The sequence below is a fragment of the Plasmodium chabaudi genome (assembly GCF_900002335.3).
Source record: "Plasmodium chabaudi chabaudi strain AS genome assembly, chromosome: 7".
NCBI classification, from domain to species: domain Eukaryota; phylum Apicomplexa; class Aconoidasida; order Haemosporida; family Plasmodiidae; genus Plasmodium; species Plasmodium chabaudi.
The window spans coordinates 277,261-293,861 of NC_030107.2; the positions used below are offsets into that span (position 1 = coordinate 277,261).

General features: G+C 22.4%; 5 protein-coding genes across 5 annotated transcripts; 4 read left to right on the top strand and 1 right to left on the bottom strand.

Moving 5' to 3' along the window:
• Nucleotides 1-165: 165 nt before the first annotated feature.
• Nucleotides 166-832, top strand: PCHAS_0707600 (60S ribosomal protein L35ae, putative; the record flags this gene model as incomplete). Its single annotated transcript, XM_734292.1, has 3 exons — nucleotides 166-329; nucleotides 456-597; nucleotides 704-832. The coding sequence occupies 3 exons, from the start codon at nucleotides 166-168 to the stop codon at nucleotides 830-832; spliced, it is 435 nt and encodes a 144-aa protein (XP_739385.1).
• Nucleotides 833-1,995: 1,163 nt separating this feature from the next.
• On the top strand, nucleotides 1,996-2,746 carry PCHAS_0707700 (60S ribosomal protein L28, putative; the record flags this gene model as incomplete). Its single annotated transcript, XM_016797621.1, has 3 exons — nucleotides 1,996-2,137; nucleotides 2,274-2,352; nucleotides 2,587-2,746. 3 exons carry the CDS (start codon nucleotides 1,996-1,998, stop codon nucleotides 2,744-2,746), a joined length of 381 nt encoding a protein of 126 aa, XP_016653557.1.
• Nucleotides 2,747-4,280: 1,534 nt separating this feature from the next.
• Nucleotides 4,281-5,882, top strand: PCHAS_0707800 (coproporphyrinogen-III oxidase, putative; the record flags this gene model as incomplete). Its single annotated transcript, XM_016797622.1, has 2 exons — nucleotides 4,281-4,292; nucleotides 4,470-5,882. 2 exons carry the CDS (start codon nucleotides 4,281-4,283, stop codon nucleotides 5,880-5,882), a joined length of 1,425 nt encoding a protein of 474 aa, XP_016653558.1.
• A 656-nt stretch (nucleotides 5,883-6,538) lies between these two features.
• Nucleotides 6,539-11,191, bottom strand: PCHAS_0707900 (conserved Plasmodium protein, unknown function; the record flags this gene model as incomplete). Its single annotated transcript, XM_016797623.1, has 3 exons — nucleotides 6,539-6,675; nucleotides 6,791-10,988; nucleotides 11,075-11,191. The coding sequence occupies 3 exons, from the start codon at nucleotides 11,189-11,191 to the stop codon at nucleotides 6,539-6,541; spliced, it is 4,452 nt and encodes a 1,483-aa protein (XP_016653559.1).
• Nucleotides 11,192-13,144: 1,953 nt separating this feature from the next.
• PCHAS_0708000 (conserved Plasmodium protein, unknown function) lies at nucleotides 13,145-14,122 on the top strand (the record flags this gene model as incomplete). Its single annotated transcript, XM_016797624.1, has 3 exons — nucleotides 13,145-13,205; nucleotides 13,312-13,381; nucleotides 13,552-14,122. 3 exons carry the CDS (start codon nucleotides 13,145-13,147, stop codon nucleotides 14,120-14,122), a joined length of 702 nt encoding a protein of 233 aa, XP_016653560.1.
• Nucleotides 14,123-16,601: the final 2,479 nt, after the last annotated feature.

Sequence of the window (16,601 nt, forward strand, 5' to 3'; positions counted from 1 at the left end):
TAGGAATTACTATTTAGTGAAATAAAATAATAGTATATATTTAAAAAAAAAATTTTATAAACCTTGTAAAATTTTTTAAATAATTTTTTAAATTAATTATAGATATATAATATATTTTATATAATTATAGAATAAATATTTTTATTTTTTATTAAAAAGTTTAAAATGGAAAACGAACAAATTCCTCAGAACAATAATGATACTACTACTTCCGTTAAAAAGGGAGTTAAAAAATCGGTTAAAAAAGTTTTAAAAAAAAGCCAAAAAGGAAGCAAAAAAATGAAAGCCCCCCGATTATATGAAAAGGGAGTTATCTTAGGATATAAAAGGTAAACATATAAAATAAAAGGATGGCCATAAAAAAAATTATTTATTATCCCCTCTATATGCATGCTTGCATAAAACAAACCCTTACTCCCATATCTCATCATACTATACTTATTTCCTTTTGATAGGTCACAAAGAAACCAAGACCCTAACTTCACTTTATTATCCATAAGAAATGTCAACACAAAAAAGCATGCCCAATTCTACGTCGGAAAAAAAGTCGCATATGTATACCGAACTACCAAGCACCACGATGGAAGCAAAATTAAGGTAAGCCGAAAAGCAAAGAAATAATGCCAAAGCAAAGATATGCATATTTACCTACTATTACATAGGCATACATGATGAATATTCTGTTTAATTTTGTTTTTTTTAGTGTATATGGGGAAAGGTATGCAGAACACACGGAAACAGTGGAGTAGTAAGAGCCCGATTTACTAGTCATATTCCACCAAGAGCCTTTGGAAATAGAGTTCGAATATTATTATACCCATCTAATATTTAAAATAATAATCATATCATTTTTACAAAACTTTTAATTATAACTTTATTACGATTTTTTTTATTACATTATAAATATATTCATATATATACCTAGATAAATAATATAAAACTATTTTTGCTTTTTTTAAAAATATATACTATACTGCAACTAACTTATTCGTTGGGTCTTTATTTTTTTTTTTTACCCTGAATGCATACATAAATGAAAAAGACACTATAAATATAAAAATATATTTAAAAAAATATTCTATAGTTTAATAGAAAAAAAGGGAAACGAATTTTTTTATAATCCTCAAATTTTTGTACTTGACATATTTTATTCCCTTCTTATTAATTCATAATTTAATTATACAAACATATACTATATGTCCTATTAATAATATAGAGATAGTAATGAGATATGTTGTATGCTCATTAGGCTTTCATCCTATTTATATGGCCTTGTTTTAAAAAAGGATATACTTAGCTTTTCCTCTTTCTACACTGTTTAATAGGAAATTAAATATTTCCCCATTTTTTAGTATATACCAAAAGTTAAAGGAAAATATAACAAAATAATTGTAGCCTGATTATATATAATTTATAAATATATGCACATTCTCATTTGTTACGTATTACTAAGGGTTTGTTTTATAATTGCTTAATTTTTAATTTATACCACTCTGTATTAATAATATAAAAAATATAGAACTGTTTAAAATTTTTTTTATTTTAAAAATATATATTTTTTATAAAATTGTGAATAATATATATAGAAGGAAAACAAAATTTTGAAATGAGGAGTGTGGGAAAAGGGGCAACTAATATATAGGCATACAATTTTATTTATTATAATTTTTTACATAATAAATATATTTATATATATGCATATATGGCAAATATACAGAATAGTAAGAACGAGTTACTGCTATAATATACCCATAAAATATAAGCACAATATTAATCATTAAAAATTGCATATATTACTATTTTCTCACTTTCCTTTTTCTTTTAATTTTTTAAAATTATATTTAACATATTCCTAAAATATAATTTACATTTATAATCGTATTTTCTTAAAAAAAAATATTACATAAATATAATAAATATATTTGTAATAAAATAAGGAATTATTTTAACAATATTTATATTAACAGTTCATAAAAATAAATACTTTTAAAAAAAATGGCAAACATAAGTGGAGCTCTTATTTGGGAATTAACCAAAAACAACAACTGTTTCCTTAAAAGAAATATAACAGGAAAGAAGGAAAAATTATTGTGTGACCCTTATAACTTAAGATGCAAAAATACAAAAAATAGTAGTGGTATGAATTGTTTGCATATATTTATGAATTTCTATTAATTATCATATATATGTTATCCTCATTTTCGTATATCATATACCTTTATACTTACCAGTTCATATATGCCTTTACTTATATTTATAATCTTCATTTTCAGGATTGGTAAATGATAACGCTGTTAATCTCAGATTAAATAAGGGAAAAGTAGTTTTATGTGTTAAATCAACCACCAAAAAGTAGGAATTTTAAAAAAGCAATACAGTCCGCTATATTTTATGGGATTTAATTTGTTATTTTATTATATATAGTTGACTGTTTTTTATATTTGTTAATATATTTTCCGTTTTTCATATGAATTGTTCATAATTTTTACGTTTTTATATGCATTGTTCATAATTTTCCCCACATTTTGCAAGTAAATGTGCATATCGATCTGACCATACATATCGTTTTATAATAATTTTTTTCAGGCATATCCGAAACAAACAACTAAGAGCAAAAAATGCCAAGAAAGCCGAATCATTAATTGATGAACACACTAAAAATATCAATGTCCACAAAAAAACCTTATTAAAAAAATACAAGCGTTTATCAAAAACATACAACATAAATACCAAATCAAATAAATAAACTTTTAGTTAGTACACATACGAATATGCATACTTTCACTATTCCCTGCATAAAATACAAAACACAACAGTGTGCATAATATTTATATCATGAGTCTTTAACTAAACGGATATGAAATAAAAATTAATAACCTTTTTTATTCAAGTTAAACATTACATTTTTACATGCTTAATTTTTTATGAACGACTTCAAATATTTATGTGCATATTTAAATATTTTTTAATATATATGTATAAATAGGACTTATGAAACTTGAAATATTTAATTTACGGTAATTAAATTTATTTCTTTATAATAAACTAAGTAAAAAATAACAACATATCAATAGTGGATAACACAAATATGTGTATTGGTCTGAAATAAAATTTGTCTGGTTTTATTTTCATATATTTTATGCACATAACTAAAATATTATGAACAATTCATAATTTATAAAACTCAATGCCCAATTTTTAAAATTTTAAACAAGTTTTTCAGTTTTTATTAGAGTAAACTAATTATTCTCATGCATGAGAAATACCTACATGTATATATTGTATTTGTCGAAAAAATGAATATAAAGAACATTTTATAAATATATATATTATTCCCTTTTTTTGCATTTATGTAGATATATACTTACATTGTCCAGTGGTATTATTTAGCTATAAAATGTTCTATCACTAATATAAGAAATGTATACTATACATTTTATGGGTATATATCACTTTTTACTTTATACAAAATTTAAGAACATAGGAGTACAGATTGTATATGAAAAATAATAGTAATAGATTGTTTAGCTTCGTTGTTTTTAAGCTTAACTATTTCAGATTTAAATTTTCTTAAAAATTTGTTTATTAATATTTTTCATATAATTAGATAGCTGTATATAACCGTATGCCGTCTGTGTTTTATTCTTTCATTATTTAGATTTTGAAAAAAATCCACAATTTATGAGATTGTTTTATGCATAAATTATGTAAATCTTTTATAAAATTTAATGTAGGAATATTTTATTTTTAATTTCTATAATTATAACTATTTAATTTTAATTTTTTTTATAAATATTTATTTATATAACACACATTTATAACCTCCATTTTTTTGCAATAACAATGTCGTTACCCGCTATTTGAGTTTTTTTATTGCCAATTTTTTATTATTATGATTTAGCTATTGTTATATTATATATATACTTATGGTATATATTTGTATTAATTTTTTCCTATTTTATATTTTCGATTTATTTATTTTTTTCTTTTTTTCATATACCAATGTAATCATTGAAATATTTTTTATTTCTTTAATCTACAATATTTTATTATTTTATTGTTATTATTATTTTTTGGGTCTAGTGAGGAACAAATCTCTAGTATATTTTTTTCAATTTTTTTTTTTTTAAACATTCTTTAATTTTTTTTAAGTTAGTTTGTATACGTTTTATTATTATTTTAACTTGTTTTGTACATTTGTACGATTATTTTAAAATATTTTGAGAAATATCAGCAACCCAAAATCTCCAAGGCTGGAAAAATATTCTACATAAAATAAAATGAAAGATGAGGTAGCAACAAACATCCAACCCATATGCATATATACATTACTATAATCGCATGTATATCTATTTTCATCCTGTTAATGCTTTTCCTTTTTCTTCCATTGTAAATGATTAATATCTTTGCATATTATATGAACCCTTTCAATAACCATTTACTTATCACCTTTTTTATCGCCTTTTTAGCCAACCCCGAATGAATATTTTCGTAATTTATGGGAGAACTTATTAAAATATGAACAAAATAATATATGCTCTTTATTTGAGTCACTAGATACTGTCAAATTTAAGGAAGAAATATGGACACGTAAAAATGGAAAAGGAAAAAAATTAGGAGGCGGAATAACTAGGGTTTTAGAAAATGGGACAGTATTCGAAAAATGTGCTGTTAATTTTTCATCAGTATTTGGTACAATAGATAAGGAAGCAGCTAAACAAATGTGCGTTAACCAATATAATAAGGAATATATTAATACTACAAAAATTTGTCATTCCGAAGATATAAATACTATTATATCTAAAATTATGAATTCAAACAATATAAAAATGATAAATGAAAAATATAAATTTTATGCCTCAGGCTTATCTATAATAGCACATCCAGTTAATCCAAACTCACCATCTATTCATGCAAATTTTCGATTTTTTCAAATATTTATTAAAGCAGGAAAAAAAAAACAATCAAATAATAATCCCAATAAAAATATGTCAAGCATAAATAAATATGTATTAAATAATAAAATGAATCTTAACAATACTAATAATACACAAAATGTTAAAAGTAAAATTGATAGTAATTATAAAAGTGTAAAACATTGGTTTGGAGGAGGTTGTGATTTAAGTCCATGCTATATTTTTCCTGAACTGTTCATAAATTTTCATCATTCTTTTAAACTTGTGTGTGATAAATATAATCATTTATTTTATAAATATTTTAAAATATGGTGTGATTTATATTTTCGAATAAAACATAGAAATATTAGTAGAGGAGTTGGTGGAATATTTTTTGATAATTTATTAGATAATACAATTAAAAATAAAAAATTAACAAAATCAGGAAAATTAAAAGGAACACAAAATACAAAAAATATAATTGAAAATAAAAATTGTAAATGCTACAGTTGTAATGTTATTATGGATAAAAGCTACAAAATTATTTATTATTTTATTCAAGAATGTATTATAACATTTAGAAATTCATATTTTTATATTTTAGCGGAAACTATTCATCAAAAATATGATGAAGCAATGATTAATTGGCAAAGAGTATGTCGAGGAAGATATGCTGAATTTAATTTAATTTATGATAGAGGAACAAAATTTGGACTTGAATTAAATAATTATAAAACTTATAGAAGAAAAAAAAAAAAACATATGGAAAATGTACCTAATTATTCTTCTACTGCTTATATTAAGGATGAAGTTTTTGATGATCAAAATTCAGATTATATGTCTGATGAGCATGAAAAAATTGATAATGTTTTAGCGTCCCTTCCTTTAAAATGTGAATTCTTATATAAATCGAAAATAACTAAATTTTCAAGAGAATATGAAACATTACAAGTGTTAAAGCATCCCAAAAAATGGGTTGATTATTAAGGAAGGTTATATATATTGAAAAATATACTATCCATTTATTATGCTATACTACTTGTAGTTTTAAATGTACCACCAAATGCACACATGTATTTATTAGACTAAGTGTACATTTGTCCTTTTTAATATTTTAATTATTTGTGCTAATAATTCAATTTATATGCTCATTTCTCATATTTTAAAATTTTTTTTTATTTTTTTTTAATTTGCTTCCCTTTTTTTACCTGACTTTGTTTACATCACTTTTTCCATACACTTATTTATATTTTCATTTTATTAATTTTGTTAATTAATTCATCCATATCTTTTAATATTATTCGCTGGCATATCTCCTATTTTCCTACCTTTTTTATTTAACTCTATTCATGATAATAGCTAGTTAAATAAAAAAAAACAGCTAGCTAAAAAATTTTGGCTATACATATAGCCAAATTATTCCACTTTTAAAAATATAATTTATTTTTTATTATAATAGCCTATATAATGACGTCAATGCTTGTCGTTTTTTATTTACATATTTTTTAACATTTAGTTTGCACAATTGTGTGAGCATTTAAAAAAATGTAACTGCAAATGGGGTAGCAAACCAAGTAAGCATACAAATAAAAAACAAAAAAGGTTTTCTCAAAAATTATAAATATGCAAAATTATCGAAAAGCTTAAAATCTTTTCGTCCTTTTATTGTTGTCGTAGGAACTCGAATAATTATGTTCATCATTAAAATAGTCCGCATAATATAAGTTGTTAATTTTATGTTCTTCCGTGTTGTTAAGAAGGTTAATATCTTTGTATATGTCTGTAGAAAAAAAAAGGTTATAAAAAATGTAAAGTGTATGCACACAGCTAGATTTTTATTTATTTATTTTATTTTTTTTTTTTTTTTTTTTTTTTTTATTTTGCAATGTTCATACTTATGTAGTTCCGGTTAATGTTTATAAAATTGTTGAAGATGTCTTGTTTTTTTTTTTTAAAATAATAATGCAAAAATATGTCTACATTTATATTCATATTTCCATTATCTGTCATTTGACTTATAGAAATATTATCATCATTTTCTAAATTCATTTCATCTTTAAAGTTTTCCAAATTATTATTTTTGTTATATTCATTAATGCATTGGCTAGCTACACTATTATTATCATTTTCGCTAGATGAATATATACACAAATCAATATTTTTATAATTTTCATACATTGGATTTCTCAAGATATTTTTACTATTTCTTTTATTTCCTATAATATTTGATAATATATTATCTTTTTGTCCTCCTTCATTTTCATCTTCTGTATTTTTTTTATGATTTTCAACTCCTTTTGTTTGATTTGAATTATTGGAGTATTGGCCATTTACAATGTTTTTTATATTATTACTGCCTTCTGTAATTAATAAATTTTGTCTATCAATCATCCGGTTGTGTATAAAAAAATATAAATTTTTAAATGCTTGAAGTCTAGCTATTTTTATATGTTCAATATCTTTTAGTATTAACAATCTAGTTACCCAATTTTTTAAAAAAAACATAATAAATTTTGTATACATTATTGAATTGAAAATAAAACTGTAAATCATTTTACAAAGACTTAAGATCCATTCTACACAATTTTTCTGCCTTCCTTTTAGTATATGTATAATAGTTTTGGCTACTACTTTTTTAAACATATTTAAATATTTTTTTTTATTTTTTTTTTTATTTTTCAAATATAATCTAGCTCTTTGTCCCTCTTCAGTCAACTCATAACTCTTAATAATTAAAATCGAAATTGTGATAAAAAAAATAAATCGATAAATAGAAAAAGGAACAAAAGACAATATATACAAAACAAAAGATATACTATAACATAAAATAAATAAAATAATAATATTATTAATTGTATAAAAATTAAAATCCCAGTTTAAAGCATAATTTGTTTTTTCATATATCATAGTAAAAATACCCGTAAATATTTGTGCGCATGTTATAAGTATAATAAATCTACTAAGCAAAAGTTGAATATTTGGTACTCCTATATTATTTGAAAATATGGATACATCTTTATTACCAGCTGATTTTATAAATAAATGAAAATTATGAAATGGTGACTTAACAATTTGTCGAATTTCAGATTTTTTTTTTAAATCAGATTCATTTTTATTATCAGTTTCTGTATTCTCATTGTTATTTTTAAATAGATCTAGTAATGAATTTCTTTTTAAAAATCGAGATTCTAATAAATTATTTGATGACATAAATGGATTATCAGATGTGTCAAATAATGGCGTTGCATAATTTTTTTCATAATCATCTTTTATTTTCAAACTTTTTTCAAAATCGTTTTTATTCATCAATTTTCGACCATGGTCAGAAAGAGGGTCCTCTCTTTTTTTACAAATTTCTTTATTATTTTCATTTAGTTCATTATTTACAAAATAGCCACAATCACTGGTATTGTTCATGTCACTATTGATTTCAACTTGATAACCATCATGTTCATCATGTTTGCTATTTCGAGAGGAGTTTATTGCATATTTATTTGGTGCATTACTACCAGAGTCATATAAAAGATAAATATTTTTTTTATCACTTACATTGTCTTTATTTTTGTTTAAGACAAATATATTTTGTTTATATTTTTCATTAACCTTGTCTCCATATTCTGAATTCTCATCTTCACTTTTTACTGTCTCTACATTTGAAGTATCATCTTTTTTAGTAAACAAATTAATAAACTTATTCATGTTTGCATTCCAGTTATTCATATTTATTGTATTCGTTTTTGTTCCATCGATTACCATATTCTGTATTTTTTTAGCAAAATTTGCAACGTTACTCATTCTTTTTTTACTATCCACACCTTCGTTTTCGTCTATTTCTAGTTTATCACATTTTAAATCGCTTTCAAAATTGTGTTTATTTTTGTTACTATCCATGATTGCACTTTCTTTTTCAAAGCAATTTTCTTCAATACTTATGCCTGCAGCTTTGGGTGGAGACATGGTACTTTTATTAAATCCAGACGACAAATTCGTCATACTTAGACTTGAATTATTAGCTTCATCATTGTCACTGTTTTCAGCAATTGAATTTTCTTTTTGTTTTATATCATTTGTTACTGCATAGTTTTGATCAGAGCCACAACCCAATACATTTTCATCACTTTGATCAGCAGAACCAGGAAGAGAAGATGGTGGATCTAAGCATGGAGCATTTAATACATCAGGTGTTTCTGATATTTCAGGACATTTACAATAATCAAAATCTAAATCATTCATTGATGCTAAAACACCTCCAACTTTCTTATCATAAAAATGTATATTCTTTGATTCTTGTATAAATGATAAGTTTGTTTTTTCTTCCGTAACATTTCTTTTATTTCGATCCTTTATATTTATAGGTTTAAAATTGTAACGTGAATAATTTTGCTCTCGATTTTGTGTGTGGCCATATTTATAGGATAAAGAAATAAATAACATACAAAAAAATATATAAATAAAAATATGAAAGAATGGCGAAAATACAATCAATCGGAAAAAAAACAACCAAAAAAGTAAAACAAATATATAATCATAATAATTCAATTGAATTTTATATACACAATTTGGATTAAAAATATAAAAAAATTTATAAATCCATAAAGGTAAATTGTTTATATATACAAAAAAATTTTCAGTATAATATTGGCAATATAAAGGTTCAAATTGTTGGGGCAATTTATAATAAAATAATGGCTTTCTAATATTACTATATAATGTTAATAAAAGTGGATTTTTTTTAAAAACTATTTTTATTTTAATATTTAAAAAACCTAATGTAGACATTGGATTTATCATTCCATATTCTTCAAATCCTTGAACAGGTTTAAAAAATTTATAATTAAATAATTTATTATTACATGGAAATATGTGTAGCCAAAGAAAACATTTTGTACAATATCTCATTTTATTTTTTATTTTTTTTATTTTACATCTATATGTATTTAAAAGTAAAAATAAAGGAATAATGATTCTTCCTATTGTTATGTCTTCTTTTCCATTTTTTTTATTTTTGCTTTTATTTTTTCCATTATTTTTATATTTTATATTTATAATAATATCGGAATATATATCTTTAACACCATGGTTTATGTATTCATTAATTATCAAATTATTAATAGGCAACGTTTTAAAACTTAATCGTCTTGGTTGCCCAACATATTTCTTTTTTTCAATTATGGTTGTACAATATATGCTCAAATTATTAATGTTTTTTGTTTTATTATAAAATAATAGTTTCGCTTCTTTTATAAATATATTCATTTTACATAAATTACTTGGCTTTGAAATAATATAATTTTTTTGATCATCATTAAAAATGTTTGAAGTAAATGATTGGCTATGTATTTTTGACAATTCAGATGAAACCCCTCCATCATTTTTGGAAGACACATAAGGTGATGTCCCTAAATTCGATGAATTACTATTATATGATTCATATTTATTTATAGATAAGCATTCTAAAAAATCGACAGAAGTTGATGATTCACTTTCATCACTACTATTTTCACTATCCATTTCACTATCCCCTTTCCAATCATCCATTTTTCCAAAATGGTTGGATTCCAAATTCGATGTTTCATGAAATGCTTTATTTTTCCCATCATTACTAATGTTTGGATTACTATCACTTATAGTTTCATTTTTTTTTTTTTCAAATTCTTTAATTTTATATTGATAATATACCGAAAGGTTTTGGTTACATGTGTTATTATTTTCTGACTGCGAATTTAAACTTTTTGTATTTTCGTCACATTTATTAGTGTAACTAACATCCATATGGGAATCTTTATCTAAACTGGGAGGATTAGAATGATGTGTTTTATCTATAGTGAGGTGTGTTTTACTTATTTCATTTTCATTATTGTTGTATATGTAGTTATATACATTATTAAAATTTGAGAGATCCTCCTTTTCAATCGTATCGTTATTTTTATTAATTTCCTTTTTCCGTTCTTTCTTTTTTTTGATTCGTATTTTTTTCCGCTTTCTTTTGACCTCCCACTTAAATTCTAACTCTTTCGCATTATAGCATATGTCATCATTTTTGAAAAAATACTTTGATGAAATAACTTTGCTGATTATTTTTCCTAGTTGTGTCTACAGAAAAGGGAAAGAAATAAAAGTAAGGATGTATAAATCATACTAATGGTATACCACATTTGTGATAAATATACAATTCCTACCTCCTGAATATTTTGGATATTTTCTAAATGGGTATTTTTGTTTGTAAACGAATCAATCACATTTTCAATGACCTTTTCAGAAATCGATAAGAACTTTTTGTTTATCCATGTTGACATTTTGATAAGAAAGAATAAACATAAAAATTCTAAGATATAAGTTTTTTCACTTTTAGAACATATAACTTATATCTGTATGAACAGAAATGTTTCACGCTGTTTTCCTCCTATCCATTTATTTTAAAGGGTATACATAAATTTAAAAAAAAAAAAAAAAAAAAAAACTAAAAAATATAAAATCTAAACAAAATACAAAATTTGTAAAACACTATTATATATATTAACTAATTACACAATCGAATTTTCAATTTGTTTGTATGCACTTGAAAGAAAGTTGCTTTGATATACTACATAAATAACATTTTTTTATATATTAAAAATCTTATTATTTATTTCATATAAATTATTATAATTTTTATCGCATTTTGTGGCATCAAAAAAAAAGAAAACCACGTATGTGGAAAAAAGGTATGACTATTGCACAAGCAAGCGAAATAAATGTTGAAACAATTTTATTACAATATTAAAAAAACGTCATAAAAATCGGAAATAATAATGCATACATATAATATTATTTTTATATATATTTCTTCATTTCAAACAAAAAAAAAATAAATATATATTAACATTTTACAATATATTTTTTTTCACAATTTTTTCCATTTAAAATGTATAATAATATGTAATTATTTTTTAGTGCTAATATGATAAAGGTGTACACCGTGCATTTCTTTGTACCTATTGGACAAAAGAAAGGAAGAATTAAAAAGCGGACGAAATAAAAAATGCCATAATTCCTATAACACATTTTCGTATGATGACACTGCAAAATGAGCTACAGGAAGTGGGCAGTGTATAAGTAATAATAAATAAAAATATTGTTGCATATATTTTAGATAAATTAATGTTTGAAAAAAAAAAATAAAATTTTTTGGATGACCATTCCATATATATAAAGAGGAAAAATGCTACTATAATAAACACAATACATTATAACAAATACAATTAAAGATATTTTAATAAAAGAGAGAATTATTATATATATTATCCTTTACTATACCATTTAAAAATTGCGATTTTTATTTTTGAATATTTGTAAAATATTGACCATTTTGTCTACACACACATAAAAGCAAAACGTACATGCATTTTTTTGCTTTTTTTCTTTTTTTCTTATTTTTGTTTATATTGTCTTTTTAATCCCTCCACACACCCTACTTTTATATTACTCAAAATATATTTCCACAATATTGTCCAAAAACTATTGATGCAAATTTATGCAAATAAATAAAATAGGGAACATACCAGTCTTCAATTTTATAATTTCTTTGGTTTTTAATGTTACGCCTTTTAATAAATATTTTAAAATAAGCAAAAGCTATATATATGCATAAGCACATTTTTATGTTATACTCTCATATATATAGCAGCAGTTATTGTATACACAATTAATATGAAAATGTAGGATAATTTTAAAATGTGGTGTTAATATAAGCACAGAATAAACACTATATTTCTCTTATAAATCTTTTTAAAAAATATGTTTTTACTTTGTTTTTAAAAAATTTGATGGCTTTATTTCGTTTATTTTTTTTTTCTTAACATGACAGGATGCTAGCTAATTGCTTTCTGTTCCCATATGGCTAGTTACACTAAATATGGTGAAATATACAAAATTAAAAGGCAAAAAATATATAAAAAAACAAACCAACGTATTTAAAGAAATAAACAATGTTCTACATTTAAGACCTATGACACCAACAATCCAACTGCCACTATATTCTCATTTATGCCAAAGGAAATAAAATATTTTATCAATATATTTAATTAAAAAAAAAAAAAAAATATTGGCTGTACATGTTTTGTATATTTAAAATGTCAGGATTAAAAAGATATAGGAAAAGAAAAAATATAAGTTCTTCCTATTTATTTATTGTTTATTATGTTGTTCATTCGGAAACAATTGCAACTTAGCATTATTCTTTCATTCTCCAAATCTATGTATCACGAAAAATGGAAAATATAAAAAATTCAAAAAATTTATGTACGTTCATAAATTTATTCACAACCCGGGGTATATTAAAATAAAAATATTTTCGTCTTAAGTATATTATCATTCTACAATTTGCATGTATATTTACCTTGGCATATATAAATTATTATTCACTTCAAATTTGTAGTTATCTTGTTAGAAAATAAAAAACGAAATGAGGCAATTATGCAAAGAAAACAAATTTATATTTACATAATGTAAGAAATAAAAATATGCTAACATGCGTATATAAAAACATAATTTGTATTAGACATAAATGAAAAATTATATGATTTTACAACTTTTTCTACATATATTTTATTCCTTCTCTATGCACACACTTATTGATATAACATTTTTTTTCATTATTTTTCCTTCTACCCATAAGTAATGAAGACATCAAAAATATTCACAAACATATTTGTTTGATATTACGAAATGAAATAGAATGCTTGACATGTAATATTTTGATAAGACTATGTAATGAATTAATTTCATTGTTAAATTCAAAAAAAAATAATAATGACATAAAAAAAAAGTGCATACGTAATATTTTTTATTGTGCAAACAAATTAAATATAGGTAATACAGAAAGTTTAAGGTTATATATGATAAAATATTTTGGCACAAAATTTATTGAAAATATAGAAACAGACTATGTAATATTGGATAAAAATATTTGTAAGCTCATTAATAAATACACATTTACAAGTCAAGAAATAAGAGACAAGAGAAATAAATTACAACATGAGATGGGTATCCCAATAAATAATCAAATAGAACAATGTTTTTGTACTTTTTGTACAATACCACAAACGGATTTTACTTTGTCAACCTTAAGCAAACACGAAAGCATTATTAGTATTGCACAGCAATATTCTCAATATGCAGAACATATTTATGATGCTGAAAAAAAAGAGATATTAGCTGAAATCGAAAAAAAACTTATTTTAACCTAATATTCGTCTTAAAAATTTAATTAAAATAAACAAAGTTAAATATAAAATAATGTAACCCTACCTTAAGTATGCAAAATATTGCGTATTGTATGTGCAAATAATCGATTAATATTACTGAAGTATCTCTAAGATAACAAAAAAGTGTTTATGTACTATATATAGATATGACTATACCCATATAAGAACAAAATGAGGAACCTTAGAATATGCCTATATACAACAAGGCCATAATTAAACTTATTAAAAATTATTTTTTATATATTCGTTTGTTTCTTAGTATATATTACTTAGCTTGCTGCATATCATTTTTCAATTTTTTAAATTAAAACATATTAATTATTATCTTATTTTTTATTTACAAAAATATATAATTTATATTTGTAAAAATATATTTATTTTTATATGCATAATTCGATAAATCATATCATAGGTATTTTATTTCGCATATAACCAACAAACAAAAATATTAATTAAGAGATTTACTACAACTTAAAATTTTATAGGGGCATTGAAATATTTTATATATCACATACATTATATATGCTATGCAGAATGCTGTGAATATAGAATAAAACCAATGAAATATATGCTACTACATTTTTATTTAAAGAATATTTTTTTTATTACAAATTTATATAATTACACGTATGTAATATTATTTTTATTTTTTATTTTTTCACAATATTGAAAATTATACAAATAATAATTTAGCTTAATCAGCCTAAGAACAAAATAAAATATTTTGTAAACATGGAAAAAACGCAATGAAGAAGCATATTAAGTTTATATATATTACATGTAAATATTAATATACTAAATAAGAATGGTTAAAGATATAAATGATAATATATAAACCTACATATATTTATATATAGCATAATACTATACATTTTTGATAACTATTCCAATAATTCAATATATTAGAGAATATATTTTTTAAAAATTATCTTTTTAACATTATACAAAAATTATTATTATATAATAGTTAATATATCATTACATCATATGACATAATCATATATATTTTTTTTATATATATCCATTATTTTTATATTTTATTGATCGTATAATAGTTAATCGTATTTCTGTACAGTTAATATATACGAATATAAATTTTTTCAATTGCATATAAAAGTATATATATATATTATAGCCATATGTGGACAAATAGCTGTAATTATAATTGTGCCATCACTTAGACTTTATTAACGTTCAGAATAAAAACACAATTTTTCTGACTGTTAAGAAATATTTATTATTTGTAATACTAATATACATGCATATATTTTTTATTAGCAATATTCATAATTAAGTATAGAGAAAATACACAAAACACTTTATTCTACACATAAAAATAACATAATTACCTGCACATTTATGGGTGTTTGTGTTTTTTTTTGTGAATAATTTTTATTATTTTTGTTTGGATAAATATTTACTATATGTATAATATATCCGTATACATTTATATATGTGTAATTTATACATTTATGTAAATAAATATATATGTTTATGAATATTTCCTATTCATAGTTTGTGCCTAAGTTATGATTATTTTTCTTTTCATGTAAGCCTAATTTATATTTTTTTCTTTCTCACCAGTTGCGTTCAAAATTATGCACATTTATTAACTGTTAATATATTTTCCTTTTATTTTATATCTCCAACGTTTTTTATAATTTTTTTTTTTTTCTTACGATTACAATTTTTTTGTCTTTGTTTAATTATTACATTGTAGTAGAGACTTTTTTTATTTACTTTTTTTTGAATAAGTATAGCTAATAATTTTTATGTACCTTTTGAATGTTAAGAAATTTATATCATGCTTAAATATACATGTGTACATATTAATATTATGGGCATATGTATCAATATATAAATACATTTATATATAATATTTAAATTTTGTAGGCCACTTCATAAAATATGCATTTTTTATGTGCACATTACATACACGAATAAATGAATATATAAAACAAAGAATACTTGAAAATATAAATACATGTTTTTTTTATTTTCCCAATTTTCACTTTTTTTCCGTATTATTTCTAGAGTCTTCTTAAGAACTTTTTTTTTTATTATAATATATGAATATTTATTTGTGCAATTAATATTTATTTATATATATTTTCTTTTTTTTTTCATATCGTGTGATACTTTGAAAAATGACATATTTTTTTTATTAAAAAAGTTGAAGGATAAGAAAAAAGGCAAAAACGTGAAAACAATTAATTCCGAGAAATCAAAATATACGTATTTCAGTCCATGTATACTATATGCATGCGCATTGTCATACCAGTATAAATAAGTACGAAGTTAAATTAGAATATTCGCATGTATATATATTAACGTGTGGCAACAATAACATTAATTGCGCGGACAGTAAAAATAAAAACTTACATACTACCGACCATTATCTTAACTATTGACGCCAAATGATAGAGAAGCGATGCTAAATATATATTTGAGAAAGCACATT